The sequence below is a fragment of the Prionailurus bengalensis genome, chromosome E3, assembly GCF_016509475.1.
Source record: "Prionailurus bengalensis isolate Pbe53 chromosome E3, Fcat_Pben_1.1_paternal_pri, whole genome shotgun sequence".
Lineage (NCBI taxonomy): Eukaryota > Metazoa > Chordata > Mammalia > Carnivora > Felidae > Prionailurus > Prionailurus bengalensis.
In genome coordinates, this window is record NC_057357.1 from 21,916,465 (window position 1) to 21,940,643 (window position 24,179).

At 50.4% G+C, this 24,179-nt stretch overlaps 1 protein-coding gene across 1 annotated transcript; it reads right to left on the bottom strand.

The window, feature by feature from the left end:
- Window positions 1-4,993: 4,993 nt before the first annotated feature.
- On the bottom strand, window positions 4,994-13,800 carry AQP8 (aquaporin 8). Its single transcript, XM_043560259.1, has 6 exons — window positions 12,326-13,800; window positions 11,918-12,171; window positions 10,459-10,585; window positions 8,649-8,863; window positions 6,674-6,808; window positions 4,994-5,447 (listed from the first exon to the last, which is right to left on the bottom strand). The coding sequence occupies exons 1-6, from the start codon at window positions 12,335-12,337 to the stop codon at window positions 5,399-5,401; spliced, it is 792 nt and encodes a 263-aa protein (XP_043416194.1). The 5' UTR covers window positions 12,338-13,800; the 3' UTR covers window positions 4,994-5,398.
- Between the last annotated feature and the right edge of the window lie 10,379 nt (window positions 13,801-24,179).

Below are 24,179 nucleotides of genomic sequence, written 5' to 3' on the forward strand. Positions count from 1 at the left end.
AGGACACGAAGGGAAACCGTGGCTTTGGGTTGCACGAGAGGTGGATACCAAAACCCACCTGGACATGGTGGCACTTGAGAATGGAGGAAGGGGGACAAGATCCGAAAGCCCGCAGCCTTAAGGCGTAAGGTGCTTGGATACCTGAGCACAGGGCCCGCGGGTCATGCTAGCGTGTTTGACATGGAAGGTGTGGAAGTGTCAGTAAGGGATCCCTCTTCCAAGAAGCTACCCTGGCCCGGACAAGCGCAACTGGGCACGCACCACGTCCGAGGACCAGCCCCAACAGCAGCACCACGTGGCAGAGAGACACGGGCAGCACCACAGGCACGGAGACAGACACTTGGCAGGAGGTAGGAGACCGGCATTCTGCTCTTCGGGGCTGCCGCAACTCCCAGGGTTCTTGGACAGGCTGATGACGGAGAGTTGCAGAAGAGACTCTTAAATAGAACAAACTGAGGGCTGCTGGAGGGGAGGCGGGATGGACATAAAGGAGGGCACTTGGCTGGGATGAGCGCTGGGTGTTACATGTGAGTGATGAATCACCGGGTTCTGCTCCTGAAACCGTTGTTACACTATATGTTACCTAACTTGGATTTAAATACATAAATTAAAAAAAAAAAAAAAAAAGACACCTGGGTGGATCACTTGGTTAAGCATCCGATTTCGGCTCAGGTCATGATCTCACAGTTCGTGGGTTCAAGCCCTGCGTCAGGCTCTATGCTGACAGCTCAGAGCCTGGAGCCTGCTTCACATTCTGTGTCTCCCTCTCTCTCTGCCCCTCCCCTGCTCATGCTCTGTCTCTCTCTGTCTCAAAAATAAATAAAACATTAAAAAAAATTTTTTTTTAAGGAAAGAAAACTAGACCGTGTGTCCCAAATCCTGGATTCTATTGAGCTCTGCCGTTAGATCGCTCTGTGATTTAGTCAAATTATTCAGCTGCGCCGGGTTTTGGGGTCAGGCAGCCGTGAGTGGTTCCCAACTTCTTCCCCTTTGAGAGGCCCAAAGAAGGTAGGTGAAAAAATAGACATGTGCGAAGGTCATTTAGAAGCTCCTTTCTAGACCTCCGCCCCTCACCATGACTCTGGTACCTGCAAAGTCAGAGCCTTTGATTACATCACACCACGTACCACGAGCTGACACATCTTCCGTTTCGCCTGTACTGGGCATCGTGCGAAGGCTCTACAAACGTCAGGTTATACTCCCACGCATTCCGTGGCCCTGCCTCCGCTGCACAGAAAAAGCAGTGGAGAGACGTGAAGTTGCCTTTCTCAAGCTTACACAGCAAAGAACGTGAACAGTCTTAAGATCTAAGCTCGGATCTTGCTCAGAATCCAAACTCGTAGCCACTGCATTTTACTGTCATGGAGTTTCCAGCTCTGACATCCCCCGTTTCCAGTTCCTCCTTGTTCTGAGAAGACGAGAGGTGGGGTGGGGATGATCTGGGTCAAATTTGGATTCTACTCTGGAGGGTCTGAATGACTTTTGAGAGTCATTGGGATCAGCCTGCCTGTGCCATTCTTATATTTATTTTTTATTTTTATTTATTTGTTTACTTATTTATTTTTGCCTTTGGAGAGGTCATTTATTGCAGTAGATTCCCAGAACATTAGAACTTGGAAAGGACTTGGAGAACTTAATATTACTCTCCTCATTTAAGAATAAAAAAAGAAAAAATTGACAAAATTTAAGAAATTTTCCTTGGTCACAGGTCTAGAAAGTGGAAAAACTAGGTCCTAAATTTAGGGCCTTTTCACCGTAATATAATTTTTTTAAGTTTATTTATTTTGAGAGAGACAGCACGCGAGAGGGGGAGAGGAGCAGAGAGGGAGAGAGAACCCCAAGCAGGCTCCGTGCTGCCAGCACAGAGCCCTGTGTGGCGCTCCAACTCACAAAGCTCCTGCCTTGAGCTGAAACCAAGAGTCACGCTCAACCAACAGAGCCACACAGGCTCTCCATAATTTTTTATTATACTACACTAGTTATAATATGTTTAAATTTTTTAAAACGTATTTATTTTTGAGAGAGAGAGCACAAGTGGGGGAGAGGCAGAGAGAGAGGGAGACCCAGAATCCAAAGCAGGCTCCAGGCTCTGAGCTGTCAGCACAGAGCCCGATGCGAGGCCTGAACTCGCAAACCGTGAGATCATGACCTGAGCTGCAGTCAGACACCTAACTGACTGAGCCACCCAGGTGCCCCAGCTGTGCAGAAGCTTTTTGTTTTGATGAGGTCCCAATAGTTCATTTTGGCTTTTGTTTCCCTTGCCTCTGGAGACATGTTGAGTAAGAAGTTGTTGCGGCCAAGATCAGAGACGTTTTTTGCATGCTTTCTCCTCGAGGATTTTTTTTTTAATTTTTTTTTTCAACGTGTTTATTTATTTTTGGGACAGAGAGAGACAGAGCATGAACGGGGGAGGGGCAGAGAGAGAGGGAGACACAGAATCGGAAACAGGCTCCAGGCTCTGAGCCATCAGCCCAGAGCCCAATGCAGGGCTCGAACTCATGGACCGCGAGATCGTGACCTGGCTGAAGTCGGACGCTTAACCGACTGCGCCACCCAGGCGCCCCTCTCCTCGAGGATTTTGATGGCTTCCTGTCTTACATTGAGGTCTTTCATCCGTTTTGAGTTTATTTTTGTGTCTGGTGTGAGAAAGTGGTCCAGGTTCATTCTTCTGCGTGTCGCCGTCCAGTTTTCCCAGCCCCACTTGCTGAAGAGACTGTCTTTATTCCATTGGCTATTCTTTCCTGCTTTGTCAAAGATGAGTTGGCCGTCTGTTCGTGGGTCCATCTCTGGGTTCTCTATTCTGTGCCATTGATCTGAGTGGCTGTTCTTGTGCCATAGCCTGTGCCGTACTTGCCACCAAATAACGTGGCGATGCAAAGATGAATTAGCAACAACCTTCCTCTTGAGAGCTTATGGTCCAGAAATTGTCATGAGAGACCAGGACTCGAAGTCCAGTTGCAAGTAAGCAGTGAGAAGGTACAGCGCGTGTCTTCCTGCCCCCCTCCTAATGGGGACTAACCGGCAAATAGGAGATGAGACAGGAGACATACTGTCCCTCATTCAGAAACGTCCAAGGGTGATGGCAAAGATCATGAACCCTACAAACATTCCTGATCTCAGATTTTGGCTCGACCGACAGACTGTGGGACTCTGGGTGACACCATCGCTTGGAAGCCGCATCTGTCCCCCTGGAAGATGAGAAGGGGTGAGGGTACCTGCCTGTGTTACTTTCCTGGGGCTGCTGTACAAATTACCGCAAACTGCGTGGCTTAAGACAACAGAAACTTACTCTCCCACAGTTCCGAGGCCACAGGTCTGAAATCAGGGTGTCAGCAGCCCCAGGCTCCCCAAGGCTGTGAGGGAGAAACCTTCGTTGCCTCTTGCAGCTCCCGGGACTCCTGGTACTGGCGTGTGACGCAGTAACTCCAGTCTCTGCCCCCATCCTTCTTCCGCGTGCCTTCTTCTCTGTGTCTCTGTGTGTCCTTTTCTGTCTCTTCTAAGGACACTCCCATCAGACTTAGGGCCCCCCCAACCCAGCCCGATCTCACCTTGATTGATCCCTACCTTAATTACACTGCAAAGACCTTACTTCCACATACGGTCGCCCTCTGAGGTTCCAGGCGGACATGAGTGTGCAGGGACGCTATTCAACCCACTGTGCTGTACCCCATAAGGTTGTGGGGAGCAAATGAGATAAGGCATAGAAAGCATTATGCAAAGTGCCAAGCATGGACTATATGATCAGTGTTAGTTACACACGTGTTCATGCATATGCACGCATGTGTATACGTATGTGTGTATGTACACGTATATGTTTGTATGTACGCAGGTATGTGTATGTATATATAACTATTTTGTTATTTACTAGATTTACCAAAGGTTTCTTTCTTTATTTAAATTTTTTTGAATGTTTGTTTATTTATTTTGAGAGAGAGAGAGCACAAGCAGGGGAGGGGCAGAGAGAGAAGGAGAGAACCTCAAGCAGGCTCCGAGCTGTCAGCACCGAGCCCCACACAGGACTTGATCTCACGAACTGTGAGATCATGACCTGAGCTGAAACCAAGAGTCAGATACTTAACCAACTGAGCCACCCAAGCATCCTGCAAAGGCTTACTTCATCACATAAACAAATGAAACAGTAACTTTTCACACTTGTCACTCTTTGTAAATGTTCTAATTTGCTTGTTACTGGTTTTATATTATTGCCTGTTTGTCTTTTTTCCTTTTTTTTTTTTTTTTTTTTTTAGGGTTGTTGTTGTTGTTGTTGTTGTTGTTATTTGCTATTCTCCTTGTCTCCCAAAACTGCTCTGGATGTTTGGGTATGTGGTGTGCCCATTTTCTCACCAGGCAGCCTCAAAGCATATCGGTGATTTTGTTCATTTTTACTCGGGTGAGCATTTTGCTCATCTCGTAGAAGTGGGTGAGTCTTCATTCGTTGTTGAGGATTACTTTTCCCTGGCCCTTCTTCATGGTGTTACAATGACCCACTTCCATCGGTGACCCATAGATGGTAGAGATGATGCGCTCTTTTTGGAAGGTATGAGGTTACGAATGTGTCTCCGTATCTTTTTCCAATCCTTCCTTATTCGTGATAGTCATATCTTCCATCGAAACACCACTCTCTCTCCAGACCTATGTTATGCCATGTTATTGATCTCCTTGGGAGATCCTTACAGCTCTGGCCGACCCCCATACCCACGCCCATCCCTGGCCAAGCACCTCAAGTGGGCTGATCCGTGTCCTAGGTGATACTGGCCACTAAACCAGACCCTGGACCCTGCGGCCTCTGATCAGGGATTGACTCTGAGCTCCTGGCAGGGCTCCAGGATGGGTCTGGCCTGGTGGAAGACGGGCTCTAGGACTGCCCACGTCCTCAGTACCTACCTTGATGCGGACCCTAAGCCAGGCTCCGGACAGCTAAGGCCCAGCCCAGACTTTTGCTTCCTCCCCAGCAGCGCCCATGTCCGAAATGAAAGGCAAATGCACCCAAAAGGAAATAGTGGACTATTTATTGCAAAGCTAAAGTGGCAGCTCAGGAAGCAGGGAAACGCCCTGAAGGCCCTTCTGTAACAGCGAAGAAGGAGAAGGAGAGGGGGCCGGGGGCAGTGAACTCCTGCGCATAAACAGCCACCTATTCAGCTCCTGGGACCCTCCCTCCCGAGAAAGACCTCTCCCTCGTTCTGGCAACACGCCCCCCAGGCTGAGGTCTCCACCGAGCCCAGTGGAGTTTGGAGAACATAGAGCATCCTCAGAACTTAGCGACAGTCTGTCTATCTGGGAAGCCAGGCGCACATGGGGGGGAAGCAAGTGAGGGGCTCCTCTGGGCCTCTGCCCAGGCAGGAAATGCAGAAGGTGACCTGTCTGCATTCTGGGTGGGGCCGCAACAATGCCACCAGGGTCATCGTCCCTTAAATATTAGGCGGGTTTTCCCATCTCCAATGATGAACCTACAAAAAAAAAAAAAAAAAGATGGCCCCATGAGGCCCCCGAGCCTCTGGAGGAGAGACCCAGCCCTTCATCAAGTGTCTCCAGGCCCAGAATTCTCCAGAAAGATGCTCTCCTGAGCCCTTCCAGCCTCAATAGCCAAATCCCCTCAGGGAAAGGGAGAAACTCTTTCCTGTTTGCTTTCCAGTAACCTTTCCCTGGAGATGCTCTCTCGGCCATTCCGAAAGCAACAGTGATGCCCTTCATCGCCAACCCGTGGGCTAAGCCGGACTGCAGATGGGCAATGACAGCAAACGCTAGAGACCAGCCCAGCGACCGTGCCCTCCCAGACTGCGGGAGGTAGGTTCAACGTGTACCAAGTCCAGACCCTAGTCCCTGCAGGGCCTGGAGCAGGGAAAACGAACAAACAAAAAACACACCAGGCCCCTGCAGACCTTCAAAGCTCACAAAAGGAGAGCTCAAGGGGAAGCAGTCAAGCAGATACTATCCTTGTGGTGGCATCCACCTTGTTCCCCACCGCACAAGGCCAGGGAGCTCTGCTCACGTTGCATTTCGTGTCAATGGCATCTCCCGGCACGCGTGCTCTTGGGGGCACCATTTCCACGGTTCTCTCTGTGGATAGGACTCCCCCGCCCCGCGAGGAGCTCCCCTACTCGTGGTCCACGTGGCTGTGCAGGTGAGGCTGACCTCGCCCCAACTCCCGACATAGCCAGGAAGAGTGCCTGAGCCCCGTGGCTACAGGGGTGGATGCAGAGGAGGACACGACCCATGCTGCGCCAGTCCAAACCAGTGAACGTGAGACCCCGGGCTTTTGCTAGAGCCGTTGTTTTATCTCTTCTGGGGTTGTTAAGCTGCTGACATGGAAGCCTAGCTTTTCCAGCGAGCATCTCTGCCTCTCCCGGAGAGCCTCTCGGAGCATGAAGCCTGCCCAGAGGATAGCAGACCAAGTCCTAAAGACACTGTTTGAGCACCACCTGAAGCCGGTGCTACGTGTGAACTTCTCATTTATGTGAGTGAGTGAATTCCCCCTTGGGACGTAAACTACGTTGAGATGGATTTCCGTCGCTTGGAACCAAAGGTCCTGGAGCCATAATCTTTGTCTCTGGAAAAGACTCCCTCTTCCCTTCTTCAAACCCAAGTGAGATCCCAGCCCTCTAGCCCTGGATGCTCTGGGAACTGACACCAGGTGCCCACGAGAGGGGCCAGTGACCCTGGGTCACGCTCCTACCTGATAAGCACTCCTACGAGGAGGCTCCCCAGGAGCGGGCCCAGCCAGTAGATCCAGTGGAAGTCCCAGTGATTGGCCACCACAGCAGGTCCAAAGGCACGGGCAGGATTCATGCAGGCTCCGGACACAGCACCCCTGCAAACACCCAGCCACATGGTCGCCAGATCCCAGCCAGGCCCCAGCCCGCGTCAAGGTCAAGTTCATTTCCCCAACTAGGCTTAAGTCCACACCACCCAGAAACCCTCTTGAAGCCACCATATTGTGGGGCTCTGGTGGGGCGGGGGGAGGGGGGTGGATCCCAAAGAAGACACAGGCGAAGAGGCTATTAGCACCGGGAAGTGGAAGGCTTCTCTGTCACTCCCCACACGCCCTTCTAGAAGAACAGACAGCAGAGAGAGAGTTCAGTGGTGACAGGAAGAGAAAACGGGTCCAGGTCCTCGTCGACGTTGAAGAAACCAAGGCAAGCAGTCAGCGTCGACCGCATGAACTTCGGAGTGAAGCTGACCTGCATCCGAAATCCAGCCCAGCTCTTTCTAGCTGTGTGCCCTTCGCTTGAGGACAGAGTACCTATCTCATAGGCTCTTGTCAGGAGCCACTGCGAAAATGCACTTAGGAGCCCAAGACTCACAATATAATTCACGTACAAGCGTTTAATCTAGCTAACCATTATTAGCCCTTCTTGTGCCACAAGCTTGGGGCCTGGCGTCTCCTACGGGAGGAGGAGGGGGCTGTTCTCCAGGGCTACCTCTCTGGTTCTGGGGTCGGTATCCTTGCCGCGTTGCTGAGGCTCTCCCGGGGTCCCCTGCCCGGCAGCCAAAGTCCAAAGGATGAATCATTGGCTTGTAAAGGAACCAATAGCCGCTAGGGGGCAGCAAAGCACCGCCGCGGCTTTACACGCGCTTTCCGCACGCCCCCCGCCCCCCCAAGCTCCCCAGACTCCACCTCCCAAAGGATGACAGCGATGTGGGCGGCAGAGCCGGACCGCCTAGACTTGGTTCTGTGTCCAAGAGAAAGAAAGGAGGTGGGCATTAGGAAGGGGCTCCCTCGGGGCACGTGGGTGGCTCAGTTGAGCGGCTGACTTTGGGTCAGGTCTGGTTTATAAGTTCGAGCCCCGCATCCCGCTCTCTGCTGTCAGCTCAGAGGCTGCTTCAGATCCTCTGTCCCCCCTCTCTCTGCTCCTCTCTCCCTCTCTCTCTCCAATAAATAAACACTAAAAAAAAAAAAAAAAAAAAAAAAAAAAAAAAAAAAAAAAAAAAAAAGGAAGGGGCTTGTCCCCTTCCCTAAGAGATTTGGGCTCTTATCCCAGATCTGTCCTTTAATTTGCCACTGTCCAGTGACCTTAAATAAGTCATGTATGTTCTCTCTGGGCTCAGTTTCCTCATATATAACATGGGAGAAACAATCCCTGACCCAAGCTTGTCTCCTTAAACCCTTCCTGAACCCCTGAGGGGCTCACCCTAGATGAGTCAGTGGGTATGGAAGCTCTTTGTGAGGCTGAGGCTAAAACCTGGCTTCCCACTGACTGAACAAACACAGCTCACAGAAATGTTTAACGCTACAAAAAAAGGTAAATTTCCAGGTGCCTGGGTGGCTCTGTCAGTTAAGCGTCTGACTTCAGCTCAGGTCATGATCTCACAGTTGGTGAGTTCGAGCCCCGTGTCGGGCTCGGTGCTGACAGCTCGGAGCCTGGAGCCTCCTTCGGATTCTGTGTCTCCCTTCCCCACTTGCTCTCCATCTCTCTCTCTCTCTCTCTCTCTCTCTCTCTCTCTCTTTCTCAAAAATAAATAAACATTAAAAAAACTTTTTTCAAAAGAAAGGAAAATTTCACTTGAGAAGCCAGTTTTCTGACTTCCCTGGAATGATGTTAGAAGGGTCATTTGAGGCCCACGTTCCATCACGGCAATAACTTACTAGAGGGGCAGAGGGGTGCCTCCTTGGGTACCCCAACCCCAAAGGCTGGCCCAGGACCGCTCACCCGGCCAGGATGTCCACGGTGACAGCAAAGCCAATGGAGAATGGAGCCAGAGGGCCCTGCGTCTTCTCGTTGATGGCGCCCATGCAAACAGCCAGTGCCAGCAGGGTCGTCAGGATCAGCTCCACCACCACCGCCCCCCCCACCTGCCCCGGCTCCTGGACTGTCACAAAGGCCGCCCCAGACGCGTTCCAGAACCTGTCTTCAGGACTCACTGCCTGCGGAGAGAAGAGAAGCCACTGGCCTCACCGTGTGGGCAGGGCAGGGGGACGGCGGGCAGCGAGGGGAAGCGCGTGCCCCCCAACCGCTGGGGCAGTGACAGGCTCTGTCCAATCCACAGTCACGCGTACCCCAGCTTCAGTTTTCGCTGAGAGCCACCGGACTTCTCTGAGCCTCCTCTTGCTCATCTGTAAAACGGGATAACCCAGCAGTGGCTGCAGGGGTCGGGGCCCCAGAGCTCATGTAACTAGACGATCCTCTTTGGAAAAAAGAACACAAAAAAACCTTACTCAACTTGCAAACACATCCGACCAGATGCACCCCACTGCCAGCCCCCTTTAAGGCCCCTTTGAAGGGGTGAGGGAACCCCGAGGCTTGACAGGAAGTCAGCCTCAGGAGTCATCAGGGCACCTGGAAAGGCAAGAGAGCAGAGCAAGCTTCTGGACCCTGGACCTAAATCTGGACCCGGCTGCTTCCCGGCTCGGCTGAACCTGGGCCAGCTACTGACTTCGTCTGCGTTTCCTCCTCCGTAAAGTGGAGGTGATGGTAATCGGAGCTCTGAACTCAGGCAGCGAGTGCCCTCTAAGAACCGACTGTGGCTCCTTGTGACGCGGCCGGGAGATTTACCGAGAGAAGCTGTGTGAATTGCTTCGCAGGGAGGGTGTGCTCAGTGACCAGAGCCTCCGCCCTGCACTGCCCAGATTGTGTTGGGCGGGTTTGTGGGTGGCCCGGCTGGAGGGAGAGCCTAGGAACTGCTTTCCATCAGGGATCAGAGCGGGAAGGTCCAGCCCCCACTCTGCAGACAGGGGATAAGGGTCTCAAAGGGGAACACGGGGAGACCAGGGCAGGGAAGACAGCAAAATGGGACTCCAGACCAAAGTCTGCCATGGGCCAGTGCTTAGAGCTACAGGCCGAATCCCAGCCAGGCTAACGGGCGCCCCCTGTTCCCCCAACCCGACCCCACGCCCCTTAACACGCACGCCTACAAGCCCTACATCCTGCAGGGCCCCTGGTTGTACTGAGACTTAACAGCAACAAGAAGGGGAAAAAAGAAGGGAAGGAGGCAAGGAGGGAGTCCATCCGTGAAGTGATGTGTGGGCCTGTAAAAACTTGAGTGGCAGGGAGGAGGCGGTAGCCGTCCTGCCAGAAGAAGATTCCAGACATAAACTGATTGTTAACTCCCATCACACGTAGAGGGACTCGGTCTAAAGGCAGGCAAACTGGAGAACAGGCAGAGAAGTTAGTTCAAGGAGAGTTACCAGAGCCTTCCCACACCCTCAGTTTGTAGAATGAACGAATGAGTGAGTGAATGAATTCATGGCAAAACACTAGAAACATTACCCAAAGCCATTCCAAAGCCAGAAATGGTCTCAGGGAGAGAAACTTCAAGTCCCAAATTCTGCTTCCTGGTCTGTCCAGGGGAGAGCTATGTCCAGGCACTGACAGAACAGGGTGTGTTTAAGGAGAGCCAAAGGCCCCCTTCCCGGGAGAAAAGGACCCACCCAATCCCAATGAAGGAAAATCCTAGAGGAAAAAAGTGGGGCGCCTCCGACTCCCCACTCCCCTCACCCCAGCCCCCGTGGGGATCACCCACCTTGGCCAAGGCGGCCCCGATCAGCCCCCCGCACAGCTGGGAGATCCAGTAGGGAAGGAGCATCACCAGGTTGAGGCCTCCGATCAGCATGGCCGCCAAGGACACCGCAGGGTTGAAGTGCCCACCACTGTCACCCGCAAAAGCAGAAGGAAGTCTTGAGACCAAGGTCTAGGCCAACACTAGAGCGAAGGTGGCCCCCCAGGCGGCCCCCCAGGATGGCCCTGCAGCACCAGAGTGAGCCAAGGACCTTGCCCAAGTAGAAAACAGGCACCAGATCCTGCCCGTTTTCCCTGAGGGGCCCACTGGTGGGGTGAGGGATGTGGGGGACAGCCGGGGAGAAGCGGGCAGCCCCATTCCTGCCCTACACCCAGAGCCCACGGTGCCCAGAGGAAGGACCTGGTGGGCGACCATCCCTTAACCCCTTCCGGACTCACTCAGAGCTCCAGCCCTCAAGAGATGGGGCCATCAGTCAGAATGAGACCCCAGACTCCAAATTAGGAGACAGAGAGAGGTATCCTGGCGTCCCTTTACCAGTGCCCGGGCTCTGCAAAAGAGCTCCCGAGTGGCTGAACTCCGCCTTTCCCTAGGCTGGAGGAAAACCCTATTCTAATGGCACCAGCAACGCTGGAGCTGACCACTTGGTGCCGTTTGATTCCCGTGGGACTCTCAGCGTGGGCTTCCTCCTGGCTCTGCCACTTACTAACCAAGAAACCGTGGACGAGTCCCGTGGCCTTTCTCAGCCACACCAGGAAAGTGAGGGTAATGATAGCAACTACCCTCAAGGGGTTGTTGAGAGCATTCAATGAGTCCATATCTAGAAAGTGCTTAGAGGGGCACCTGGGTGACTCGGCTGGTTAAGCATCCGACTTCAGCTCAGGTCACGATCTCACGAATCGTGGGTTTGAGCCCTGCATTGGGCTCTGTGCTGACGGTGCAGAGCCTGCTTTGGAGCCTCTGTCCTCTGTCTCTGCCCTTCCCCCACTCAGGCTCTCTCTCCAAAATAAATAAACATGTAAAAAAATTTATATATATATATATATATATATATATATATATATATATAAAGGCAGGCAGGAAGAAAGAGAAAGAAAGAAAGAAGGGAGGGAGGAAGGAAGGAAAGAAGGGAAGAAGGAAGAGAGGGAGGAAGTGTTTAGAACAGTGCCTGGCACTGGGTTAGCATTGTGTATGTGTGGGCTTGAGGAAAAAAACCAAAAAATACTCTCTTCTCCCCATCTTACGGGTGGGGAATTTAGGGTTTGGAGAGGGACTTGCCCAAAGCCACAGAGCCCATAGGCTGCAGAGGTAGGATTTGAACCCAGGCAGTCCGAGTCCCCAGCCCACGCTCCTATGTACAATGTTGGGAAACTCGCGTATGTGCCCAGGGTCCCCGCTGATAGCTTTGCTCCCCACCTCTGCCCGCCCAGGTTAGCCTAGGCCGATCCCTCGGAACTGGTCTCACCTGATATTCCCCAGTGTGGCGATGATGAGGCCCAGGGCCAGCCCGTGGGCCAAGGCCGGCTGCAGCAGCCCAGTGTCCGGCCCGTTCTCAATGACCGACAGGCACCCGATGAAGATGAAGAGGGCAGAGCCCAGCAGTTCGACCAGACAGGGCTGCAGGAACCGCTCATACCAGGATTCACGACACCTGCCTCCCATGCTTGGCTGCTTCCCCTTGCCACCGACAAACTCAGCGTCACGCACAGACACAGCCCCCTGCAGCGGGGAAAAGGGAGAGCGGACACGGGTGGGAGGCAAGCCCTGAAAGGAGCCCCCAGCGCCCCAGCCTTGTCAATTCTCAGCACCCCTTGTAGGGCCAGGGTGTGGAGGCAGAGGCAGAGGCAGAGGCAGAGGCCAGCTGCGGGCTCACCTCCGCAGACATCAGGGCCCGAGTGACCCGCGCACCTGCTCTTGCCTGAGCTGGCTGGGAGAGTGCACCTGCTGTCGGGCTCTTATCTCAGACCGGGGCTGCTCATTCTACTTCGGGCTCTGCTCCTTTTAAAGGGCTGCGGAGGCTCCCCTAGGGTGCCAAGAAAGCAATAAAGCGCGGTGGGAGGTGGCCCTGGGGCCCAGAAGAGGAAACAGTTTCTTTTTTTTTTTTAATCTCAACTGGGCAGGGCAGGGGATGGTCAAGGATCGCTAAGCTTTCTGCCAACAAGGGGAGAAGGCACCGGCTGACCTGCACCACCCGGGGAGCGCCCCAGGCCTTCCCCAGCAGGACGTGGAGCCACCACAAGGGTCCCCGCGGCCACCAAAAGGGTCCAAAGGAGACCAGCGTGTGAGCACGAAGAGGGCCCCTCTGGGCTGGGACCGCACGTGGGAGATAATGGCCAGCGCATTTTCGGCGATGTTTCCGTGGATTCCCTCAGACGTCTCCTCCTCGTATCTGGGGCCTCAACAACTCCCCTCACCCTCACTGCCTGATCCAGGACTGAATGCGTGTAGACGGATGACCGTCCGCCCACCGACGGCCAGCGGCAGCCACGGTAACAACGTGCGTCGCGGGAAAGCCTGCGGGCCTCGGGAACAGGCTGCCTGGATCCCAAGCCGTGAACCGGCTCTGGAGCCCTGTGTTGCTGTCCCCTCTGCGCCGCAGTATTCTCCGCTGTGAAGCGTGAACGATAGCGATAGAACCGGCGACACAGGGGCGTTTGTGGTTTGAATGAGTTCATACGACAAAGAGCTTATGACACTGGCAGACACACGATCAGCACAACACCGGTGTCTACTAATGAAGAACAGATATTTACGTGTAACAAGTATTTATCGAGCAATTTCTACAAGCCTTCTACTTTGCCAGGCACCGGGCGAAGAACCTTCTATGCATTATCTCACTTCAACAGTAAGCCCGCGACGTAGGTACTCCTACTTTTCCACAAGGGGAGGTGGAGATTCAGGAAAGTTACGTTTCCCAGGGTCACATAGGTTTTGTGATTGCAAAACGTGTGGGTTGAGTCACAACGGACAAAGGCTGCATGATTCCACTTACGGGAGGTCTCTGGAGCAGTCAGAGTCCTAGAGACAGAAAGGAGACGGTGGTTGCCAGGGGCTGGGGGCGGGGGGCAGAGGGGAATGGGGAGCTGCCGTTTAATGGGTACAGAGTTTCAGTTTGGGAAGATGAAAACGTCGTAGAGATGGATGGTTACACAACAGTGTTAATGTAATTAATGCCACTGAACTATGCACTTAAAAGTGGTTAAAAATGGCAGATTTTATGTTATGTGTATTTTACCACAATTGGAAAAAGAACTTGTGGGTTAAGCCACTACAGTCTAGTATCTTTCTAAGATGGATGGATGGAAGGGTGGGTGGATGATGGGTGGATGGTGGATGGACGGGTAGATGGATGGATGGATGGATGGATGGAAAGAGGGAAGGAAGAAAGGAGGGAGGGAAGAAAGGAAGGGAGGGACGGAGGAAGAAAAAAAGAGGAGAGACATGCATTCCTTCATTCATCCATTCAACAAATATTTAAGTACCTGCCATGAACTAGTTCTAAGAGCTAATTGGAAATGTAGCAGTGAATAAGATGGGCAAAGATTCTTTCAGTGCTCATATCTGTTACCTGAGTATTTTTCTGTGCAGATAGAGATCCATAGAGAAATAACATCAGGGAGAAGAGAATGTAGTGAAAACGCCTCCCATTTACTACTCCTACTGCATATCTAACACTGTGCTGAGCACACTGCACATATTCACAACAACCCCATGATCTCTTATCCCTATCTTCAGGGCACAAAGATAAACCAAGGCACAAAGAGTTACGGAACTTGCCCAAGGTTGTGTAGATAAAAAGTATAAAAAGTATCCACTCCAGGACAGGGGGAATCCATCCAGGGTCTGATAGTTTGCTAAAAGCTCTTTTCAGCTGGAGGCTCAGGAATGCAGCCCCTCTTTTGAATATCTGCACATCTCGGAAGGTTTAGGGTTGATTATCTTGAGCCCTGTGCTCTCCCTCCTCTGTACCCAGCTCACGCTGTACAAGATGTCTCACACCCTTCCTCCCGTGTCCCTGCAAATGGCAACACAAGGCAGTTGTCCAACCTTGTGCTTCCCCATCTCCTTCACGCTTTGCCCAAGTCCTGCCAAGAGCTGCTTCCAGAACATGTCTCTCCTGGTTTCACCCAAGCCTCCGCGAGTTCTTGCTTAGTGTCTTGAAAAAAAAAAAAAAAATCAAACGTTCAGGATACACCTGCCAGGTTCTAGGCCCTGCACTGGACACCTCACGTGCATTCTCTCGGTTAACACTTACAATCATCTGATACCTTCCCCGCGTCACAGGCAGGAACTCCCAGCTGGGGTCACTATAGCTCCTCATCTGGTCCCCTTGCCTCAGCCAATTTTAATCTGTTCCTCTTGTACTGGGAGCCAGCACGGCACGGTTCAGCACTTGGGTGCAGGTGGGGATCAGGCTTCTCCACCATCGCCTGCTGGCTTCTCCCTCAGCCCCAGTGTCTTCTTTTGGAGAAGTGGGAAGACGGCGTCCCCCATCCCCATAAGGCTGTCGTGCGGATTAAATGAGACAGTGCCACAATCAGAGCAGGCCCCATCGAGAGCACCTATTGTTGTGGCTTTCGTCAGAGTAGGCTAACCCATGTAAAAAAGAACCCAACATTTAGATGGGTTAACATAATAAAAATCGATTCACTGTTGACACAATAGCACGCCCTTTATGACATGGTGACTCAGGGATACAAGCCATCTCCATCTTGGAGACCCACGATCTAGGTCCCCAGATCTTCTGCACCAGCCAGCAGATGGGGGAGAGAGGACGTGGGGGACGTTTTTACGGGCTAGGCCTAAAATGGCAAATATCCCTTTCCTCCATGTTTGGTTGACCAGAAGTCCGTCATATGGCTTCACCTGACCACAAAGGAGTCTGGGAAATGTAATCTAACCACGTGCCCAGGAGGAAAAAGAAAGGCTTTTTGTGAGCACCAGAAATTTCTGCCACATGATAGATGCTGTTGTTCCCCCAGACTATCAACCTCATCACATCCTTCCCTGCGTTAAAACCTTTCAGCCCTTCCTATGGCTTTCGGGCAAAACCGAACTCCCAGAGCCGGCCACACAGGCTGTGAGTCCTACCCTGACTCACCTCTCGTCACACAAACCCTAAACAGTCCGATGAGCCATGTGCCCACTCCCCTCCCTGCCAGCGCTGTTCCCTCTGTTTGAAGTCCTGTTTTGCCCCCTGGGCCAACCTGCACTGCACGTTTAAATCTCAGATCGGGTGTCTCTCCCGTGACCCCTGGTCAACTAGATGTCACCTCTCCAGACACAGCCTCCCTCGCTAGATCCAGGGACTGTCTTGGTAGCTCCAAAAACAGTGGCTCTCCAAAGAAAACCCGAATGTCATTCAGGCACAACATATTTCCACAACTCAAGATTTCTCGTGTGGACTGCCATCTCCATAAGCAACACACTGGTCCCCCGCAAACGACTAGGATAACCGGTGGGCTAGTGAGATAGTGTCTCCTTGAGAACTTGCTTAGCTTGGCAAACTTCTCAGTCTTCCAATCCCAGGTCTGGTTGACATGACGGAGGCCTCTGATTTTTATCTCTGTTTAGATCCTTGTTTAGTTCAAGATGTCTCTGCAGCTGTAGACACCTGTCTGCCATCCACCACCAGGTCCAGATGGAGTATAAAAGCAGTTCTATGTCATCCTGTCACACTGCTCTTCCTTCCTTTCTCACTTTGATAGCTGCACTGTGGGGCAAGAATGTGATGTTGGTGCCATGGCAGCTGTCTTGAGACCAAGAGGTCCAACTTGCCAGAAGGGTGGATCTTTGATGATATCACTAAGCCACCAGACTAACCCCAAGACCAACTGCTTCTGACTTCCTTGTTAAATTAACCTGATCTTCTCGGATTGTGTACCAGGGCACCCCAGAGAGCCACGCTGAACTCACAGGGGCTTTGGGGGCTTATAAAACTTCAAGGGAAATATAGTGATTCTCGATATCTGTCAAACACCATGTGAATTACTAGCTCAAGGTTGTTCAAGGCTGTAATATCAAATGGCCCTACATTCTCTCCAATAACATCATATCTTTGCAAAGCTGGCTTTATGGGAGTTGCCATAATAAAAAGCAAGTACTGCATAAAAATCAATGTGGAAGAGGAAATGTAGGTAAGAGGGTCTCCAACCTGACTGCGAGGTCTGGGAAGTTGTGCAGTGCCCCAAGGGACACACATCTCATGGTAATTACCTGTAGAATGTAATAATGGAAGTTATTTAAGGACTCAATTCAACTGAGTTATGTACAGTCATCTGAAAATGAAATAAAAATATAAATAAAATACTTTTCCATATATGTGTATTTTCTTTTCAAATGGCTAAGTTGTTAGGACATAAATGCTACGTGCTTTTGGACCTATTTGTTTAATGAGAAGAAGCGGCAGGCATTCCTTTTGGCCCAGGAACGCTGTGAACCCAAGACAGTTTGGGAGCCTGTGAAATGAACAATATATGTCCTGTTTCAGGAAGTGGGAGTTGAGATTTCTATTGCTTGCAGCAGAGAAGGTTTCCGGCTGGTACACACTCTCCCAATTGCCTGGCGACACCAGGCTTTCAATTGAATGATTTCTTCTTGAAACCAGCCAGTATTTGCAATGCAGATGCTTGATAATTCAGGCTGATCCTGAGATGGACAATCACAGAAACTGAAGGCAGAACTCTTTGTCTCTTCTGAAACAGTGGCTTTATTTCTATCTAAATCGCCCTGCCGTTGTTTTCAGCGTACGGTGACCAGGGGCTTAGGGCAACTTAGTGGTTGGAAAAGAGTCTAGCTTTTTTTTTTCTTTTTTTTTTTCCACTTTTCTCTCTGCGAAACTGCAGGTTTCGTTTAAACCTAAGCACGTCCTGGGGTGCCTGGGTGGCTCAGTCGGTTGGGCGGCTGACTTCGGCTCAGGTCATGATCTCGCGGTCCGAGAGTTCGAGCCCCGCGTCAGGCTCTGTGCTGACAGCTCGGAGCCTGGAGCTTGTTTCAGACTCTGTGCCTCCCTCTCTCTGACCCTCCCCTGTTCATGCTCTGTCTCTCCCTGCCTCAAAAATAAATAAACGTTAAAAATAAATAAATAAATAAATAAATAAACCTAAGCACGTCCTTTCCTTGACTGATCCCTTTTGAGTCACTGGTTACAAGACATCAGTCATGTGGGTTATTTCAGGACCCTTTACAGCCAGAGGAGGGTCATCAGACTCAAGAAGCAGCCTGCTAAGTCTCATCAATAAGGTTCACTGTCACCATCTGTAAATGGTGAACAATTAAAACGGTAGAATGACTACCATTTACTAAGGACCTACTGTGGGCTGGACACCACAAGCTTATTCCGTATGCGTGATTAGAATGTTCTCTTTTTTTTTTTTTTTTTTGCTTTGGCTTTTATCCTTGTGTCTACTATCCAAATCAAATAACTCTCAGAAGAGTAAAACCAAATGGCCAACAAACATGAAAAGACACTCAGTCTCTCTAAAAGCCAGAAAAAGAAAATTCAAATTAAAGCAACAGGACAGAATTTTTTTTTTTTTTTTTTTTTTAAGTAGGCTCTGTGCCTAGGGCAGAGCCCAGCCTGGGGCTTGAACTCACGACCCAGCAATCAAGACCTGAGCTGAGATCAAGAGTCACATGCTTAACCAACTGAGCCACCGGGCCATCCCCAGAACAGACATTGTTTTTTTTTTTTTTAAGTGTTTATTATTTTGAGAAAGAGAAAGACAGAGACAGAGACAGAGTTCAAGCAGGGGAAGGGCAGAGAAAGAGGGAGACATCGAAACTGAAGCAGGCTCCAGACTCTGAGCTGTCAGCACAGAGCCAGACGTGGGGCTCGAACTCACAACCACGAGATCATGACCTCAGCTGAAGTCGGATGCTTAACCGACTGAGCCACCCAGGCACCCCCTTTTTAAAAACAGCAATACTGATAGCGATGGGGAAATAGGTAAACTCCTGTATTGCTAGTGGAAATGTAAATTGCTACAATATTCTGTAACACAATCTTGCAATAGTTATTAAATATTTAAACTCACAGACCCAGCAAGCCTCATATTTGAAAATCAATCCTACAAAAGATAACCTCCAATAGGTAAGAGTATATACACAGGGACATTGATTTCATCATTGTTTGTTGTAGAAAAATCTGGAAACTACTTGAAAGATCATAATTATGAAAACACTTGAACTAAGTAGGAAATATCTACCCCAAATGCATGTCTCCCATAGTTCTCTACACCTTCAAGCCTTTGGATGGCCTATTTCTTTTACCCACACTGCTCTCTAAATCTGGCAAAACCTCTCATCCTTCAAGTCTGAACAAAGATATGAGAATGTTTGTAAAGGTAGCAAGAGAGAAAGTATGGAAAATATAAATCACGTGGGCTGGCTAACAATTAGATGCATGTCACAAAGTGGAAGAAGCCAGACATGAAAAAGCACATGTCCTATATAAAAAGTTCCAAACAAAGCAAAGCCAAGGACAGGGCACGTGGAGATTTCCGGGGCATTGCCACCTTCTGTCTCCCGATCTGGATGCTGGCAAGGGTGAGTTCTATTTGTGAAAGGTCACTGAGCTGTTACAGTTGTGTGCTTTTCTGTGTGTATATTACATTTCAATAAAAAAAAGTTACAAATAAAACCGGTCTGTGTTTAGGAAGTTACCTTTTGGATAAAATCAGGAGGGAATTTGCAGGCCAATCTCGGGTCCCTGGGAGAGAACACTGAATTCAGTCTCTGTGTCCTGGGCTGCCAGGTTTTATGCCCATAATATAAGAATATGCCATTTTAGAAACTGCCTTTAAAAATCAGAAGGCTTGGGGCGCCTGGGTGGCGCAGTCGGTTAAGCGTCCGACTTCAGCCAGGTCACGATCTCGCGGTCCGTGAGTTCGAGCCCCGAGTCGGGCTCTGGGCTGATGGCTCAGAGCCTGGAGCCTGTTTCCGATGCTGTGTCTCCCTCTCTCTCTGCCCCTCCCCCATTCATGCTCTGTCTCTTATGTCCCCAAAATAAATAAACGTTGAAAAAAAAATTAAAAAAAAAAAAATCAGAAGGCTTTACTCCACACCCTTTAGTATTCCAGTAATTGAAATTGTTGTCAATAACAACAAAAGTTAGGGGTCGAGTCCGCTCCCAGACCTCCTACTGAGCATTTAACAAACTTGACCTTGCTGCTTCTTCAGGGCAGTCTCGTGAGGCAGGTATTGTCCCCATTTTGCAAATGTGGAAATCAAAGTTCAAAGGCCCAGCAACTCAATTAAGGTCAAAGGTAACTGGGCTCAGAATCAGTTTGTTTTCCACAGGTAAACGGTCTCAAAATAGAAACCAGAAGTATCTTTTGGATTTTTTTTTTATCAATTCTTGAGCAACTTTACTGAGGTTTAGTTGATAGATAATACGTTACACATATTTAAACGTTGATGTTTTGACACCATGAGACCTTTATCACAATGAAGACAGCAAACACAGATGTATCATCCCCCAAAGTTCCCTAGTGACCCTGTTCTTGTCTGCAAACACTAATCTGTTTTCTTTCTTTCTTTCTTTCTTTCTTTCTTTCTTTCTTTCTTTCTTTTTTTAATGTTTATTCTGAGAGAGAGAAAGAGAAAGAGAAAGAATGAGCGGGAGAGGGGCAGAGAGAGAGGAAGAGACAGAATCCCAAGCGGGCTCCGCACAGAGCCCGACCCAGGGCTCGAACCCACTAACCGTGAGATCACGACCTGAGCCAAAATCAAGAGTCGGACGCCTAGCCGACTGAGCTACCCAGGCGCCCCACTAATCTGTTTTCTCACACTATGAATAGGTTTGAGTTTTCCAGAATTTTCCATAAGTGAAACCAAGCATCTGGCTTCTTTCCCTGGACGCATGTATTTTAGCATCATCCAGGTTCTAGCACGCACGAGGTCCCCTGCCTCTGGTTGCTGCGGATGTCTCCACGGTGTGATCATGCCCCAGCCTCCTCCCCCACTCGCCCTTGGATGGGCCTTGTCCCAATTTGGGGATGCTGCCCAAAAAGCTGCTGTGAACATTTTTGTACAAGTCTTTCAGTGACATGTGTTGTCATTTCCCTTGAGTGACTACCTAAGAGAAGGCGGTGGGTGTGAATTTAACTTTTAAAAAACCACCAAGCTGTTTTCCAGGTCCTGCCTGCAGTGTATGAGACTTCCGGGCTCTCCAGATTGTCACCAACAGCGGGTATGACCAGTCTTTTGGAGTTCAGATGTTCTAATTTGCACTAATTATGACTCATTTTGTTGAACTTTTTTTTTTTTTTCCGCGTGCCTATCTTCTTTGCTAAGATGTCTGTTCGAATCTTTCAAGCCCATATGTTAGCTGTTTGGTTGTTTTCTCACTATTGAGTTTTGGGACTAGCATATATACTCCGGATACAAGTCCTTTTTTCAGTGATATGTTTGGCAATATTTTCTCCTCATCTGAGGCTTGTCTCCCGCACTGACAATTTAATATTTGAACCATTTGTAAGCGTGCGGTTCGGGGGGGAAGGAGTGTGCTCATATTACATGCAGCCATCATGACATCCACCTACAGAATGTTTTCATCTTCTCAGACCAAAATTCTTTACCCATCAATGACTCGCCATCCCCCTGCCCGCCCCCCCAGTCCCTCACAAACACCTTCTGTCTCTGAAACTGACTACCTCATATAAGTGGAATCATACAGTATCTGTCCTTTTATGTCTGGCTAATTTCACTTCGCATAATGTCCTCAAGGTATGATAGGAAAAGATAGGTAAATTAGGTAAAAAGAGAGGGAAAGGTTAGGGCCTGAGGTCCCTGGATGGGAAAAAACAGATTTTGGAACAATGCTGGGAGTGGCTAATCACAGCAAACCCCCTCCAGCGTCAGGTCCCTCTTAAGAATGTAACCGATGCCACCTACACCCCTCAGGTTCCCCTCAGGAATCTGACAAAAGACATGACAAAAGATAAGTAGTGGATCATAAAACGTATGACCCACAAGGACTGATATGGCCACAGACCAGTCTGAGCTCTCACACAATGGAGTCGAGCCGGTCAGGACCGCACAGCCCAGCACGTAGAGCTATCCAGCCAGTAAGGGTAGGACCTGAGAAAGAACGAGGGGGAAGGGAAGGGAGGGCTGACCAGGACCTTATAAAACAGGACCCTCACCTGTAGTCCGTGGGCATTCACTTTCAGATGCCCCCTCTCTGTAAAGAGAGCTTTCCTGCTAATCTTCCTTTCTGATCGGATGCTCTAATAAACTTTTGTCCACCTCTTCACGCTTCAAAGTGGCAAGACCACGAATCCTGGGTATTGGGTAAAAAATCCTGCGATGAAGCTGCCACCCAGGTGGGAGCAGGTGTCAGAACTTCCTTCCTTTTAAAGACCGTATAATAGTCCATTGCACGGATATGCCACATTTTGTTTATCCATTCATCCATCGATGGATATTGGGGTCGTTTCCACCTTATGGTTATTGTGAATAATGCTACTAGGAACATGGGTATAATAATTCTTTCTTGATTGCTAGCAAAAAAAAAAAAAAAGGAACTTCTTTTCTTAAAATTGCAAATGTCTTTTTCCTCTGTGTCAGTGGTCGGCTTCCCTAATATCTCTGTCTCTCTGTATGTGTCTCTCTCTCATCTGCTCTCTCTCTTGCTCTGTCCCTGTAATGGATACCTGGCATTAGTGTCTACTTAAGACCTAATCCCTCTTTCTTTGGGTGATAGCCTCTTGATTTTCCCGGGGGAAACCACAGGTCTTCCGTTGGCTCTCTCGGTTCACACAATTTGGGAAGAGCTGACAGCCTTCTGCCACCACTCAGCTCCCCAACCTGTCCTCCCCACCCCTTCAAGGGCAGGACATCCACCTGGGTCGAGCCAGTCAAACACTCAGGCCATCCTGACTGACTTGGGGATGAGCTTATGGTCCAAGTCAGGCCCTGACTTGCAATTCCGGGCATTTTTTCTGGAGATTTTTGGGAACGAGATGTGCTATTCCTCCGGAGTTCCTGGGAAGGGGGTGGCGGTTCGGAGGGGCGGAGGGACCAGGAGTCACCAGCGGCCATCACTGCCACCATGATGGATGAGCCCAAAGAGAACGGAAAACTCACTGAGGAGAAGAAAGCAAACGGAGCACAAGGTGGATGAGCTCGATATTTTGTCCACCCACCGGGCCCCGAGCCAGCCAGGCTGGATTTTCCCCGGTCAGGTCTTTGTCCTTCTTCAGCCAGTTGGAGCTGGGTTTCTTTCCCTTGCAAAAAAAAAAAAAAAAGACTCCTACTTACAACACTCTTTTCTTCCCCAGCTTTCCTTTGTTTTTTCAGATTTCAGAATTCTGAAATCTGAGCAAGCAAACCTGTCCTTGGTGTGTCAGGACCACAGACAATTGTTGGTGGGTGCGAGGCAGGGCAAGGCCTTAGTCACCCAGAGGCACGCCAGCCTACCCAGAATAGAGATGATTAAGAGATAAGTTCTCGTGAATCAGGGACATGTGCCAGGCACATAAAGAACTGTTACAGAAGGCAAAGTGTGAGGGCAAAAGCCACCTTCCGATGAAGTGCCCTGGAATGGATGGCTGCCACCCTGATGACCTGACTTTGGGCCATCCGACAGCCTCTTTGTCATGACGCCAGGAAGTCGGACAGTAAGAGCAGACATCTGTATTCCCGATCATCCTCTCTGGGAATGTAGACACCTCGGGGTAAGTATCCTCCAAGGGAAGGGAAAGGTGGCGGGACCAAGTGGGACGCCAGCCAGCAGCCCAATGCAGAGGGGGCTCAGAGGACAGGGCGAGCTCTGGATGGAGCAACAAGGTCCCGCCCACGCTGGGCCAGGGCTTTCTGGGCTGGCGTGAGAATGGAAGTTGAGTGGCACTGGACTGCGGTGGGTGCAGGACTCCGGGAGCAGTGGGGGAGGGGTGGGCAGGAACAAAGCCGAGGTCAAGGACTCTGCTACATGTACTGTGCCTTGTTAAACAAAACAAAACAAAACAAAACAAAAACAAAAACAAAAAAACCAGAAACTGAGGTGTTGGTGTGAGGTGGGAAGGGAGTTTACCTTAAGACCACAGGCGTGAGGGCACTGGGGTGTCAGCGGCTAACCCCGGCCACAGCAGATTACAGCTTTCCTCCAGTCCTGCCAACAGCAGTGTGAGATTGGTGTTATACTTATTAACCCGTTTTACAGATGAGAGAGCGGAGGCCCAGACATGGGAAGGGCCGCGCTCAGGACCACAGACTTGTAAACTCTGGAGCTGGAATTTGGATGCAAGGCTGCACCCAAACTGGCGCCTTTTCTATTCTTTAAATTTGGTGAAACGTCATCTTAGGATCATTAACTCTTTAGCATAGAGCAAAACCAAAGGGCCCAAAGCCACCGAGCTGAATGCAAACAGGCTGTTTAGGCGACCCACCCTAAAAGAGCCAGAGGCCCTCACTGACCAGTCACAACCGGGCACAGTGCCTAAGTTCCCAAAAAACAGAAAATTCCATCCATCCCCAGGCTCCCTCACTCCGCCTTATAACTGCGACCCCTCAACACCCCTCTATAAGGCAGTCTCTGCTTTGCTGTCCTGCCCGCTGCCCCCCTGCAGTATATTCCATAAACTCTGATCTCTTCTGTTCTGCTCTGGGTGAATTCTTTCACCTCCCGCACCACCGGCTGCCACCCAATCAGAGCACCCTACATTTGATGCCCCTGCCCTGTTCCGATCGGGACACCCCACATTTAGGTTTGGCGACCCATTGTG

Bases quoted from the DNA above. Each gene is read 5' to 3' on its own strand.
- AQP8 (XM_043560259.1), bottom strand. The intron at 10,586-11,917 runs GTGAGACCAGTT...TGCGGGTGACAG, and splicing joins GCCACACTGGGGAATATCAG to TGGTGGGCACTTCAACCCTG. The intron at 8,864-10,458 runs GTGGGTGATCCC...TTCTCTCCGCAG, and splicing joins TCGGGGCCGCCTTGGCCAAG to GCAGTGAGTCCTGAAGACAG.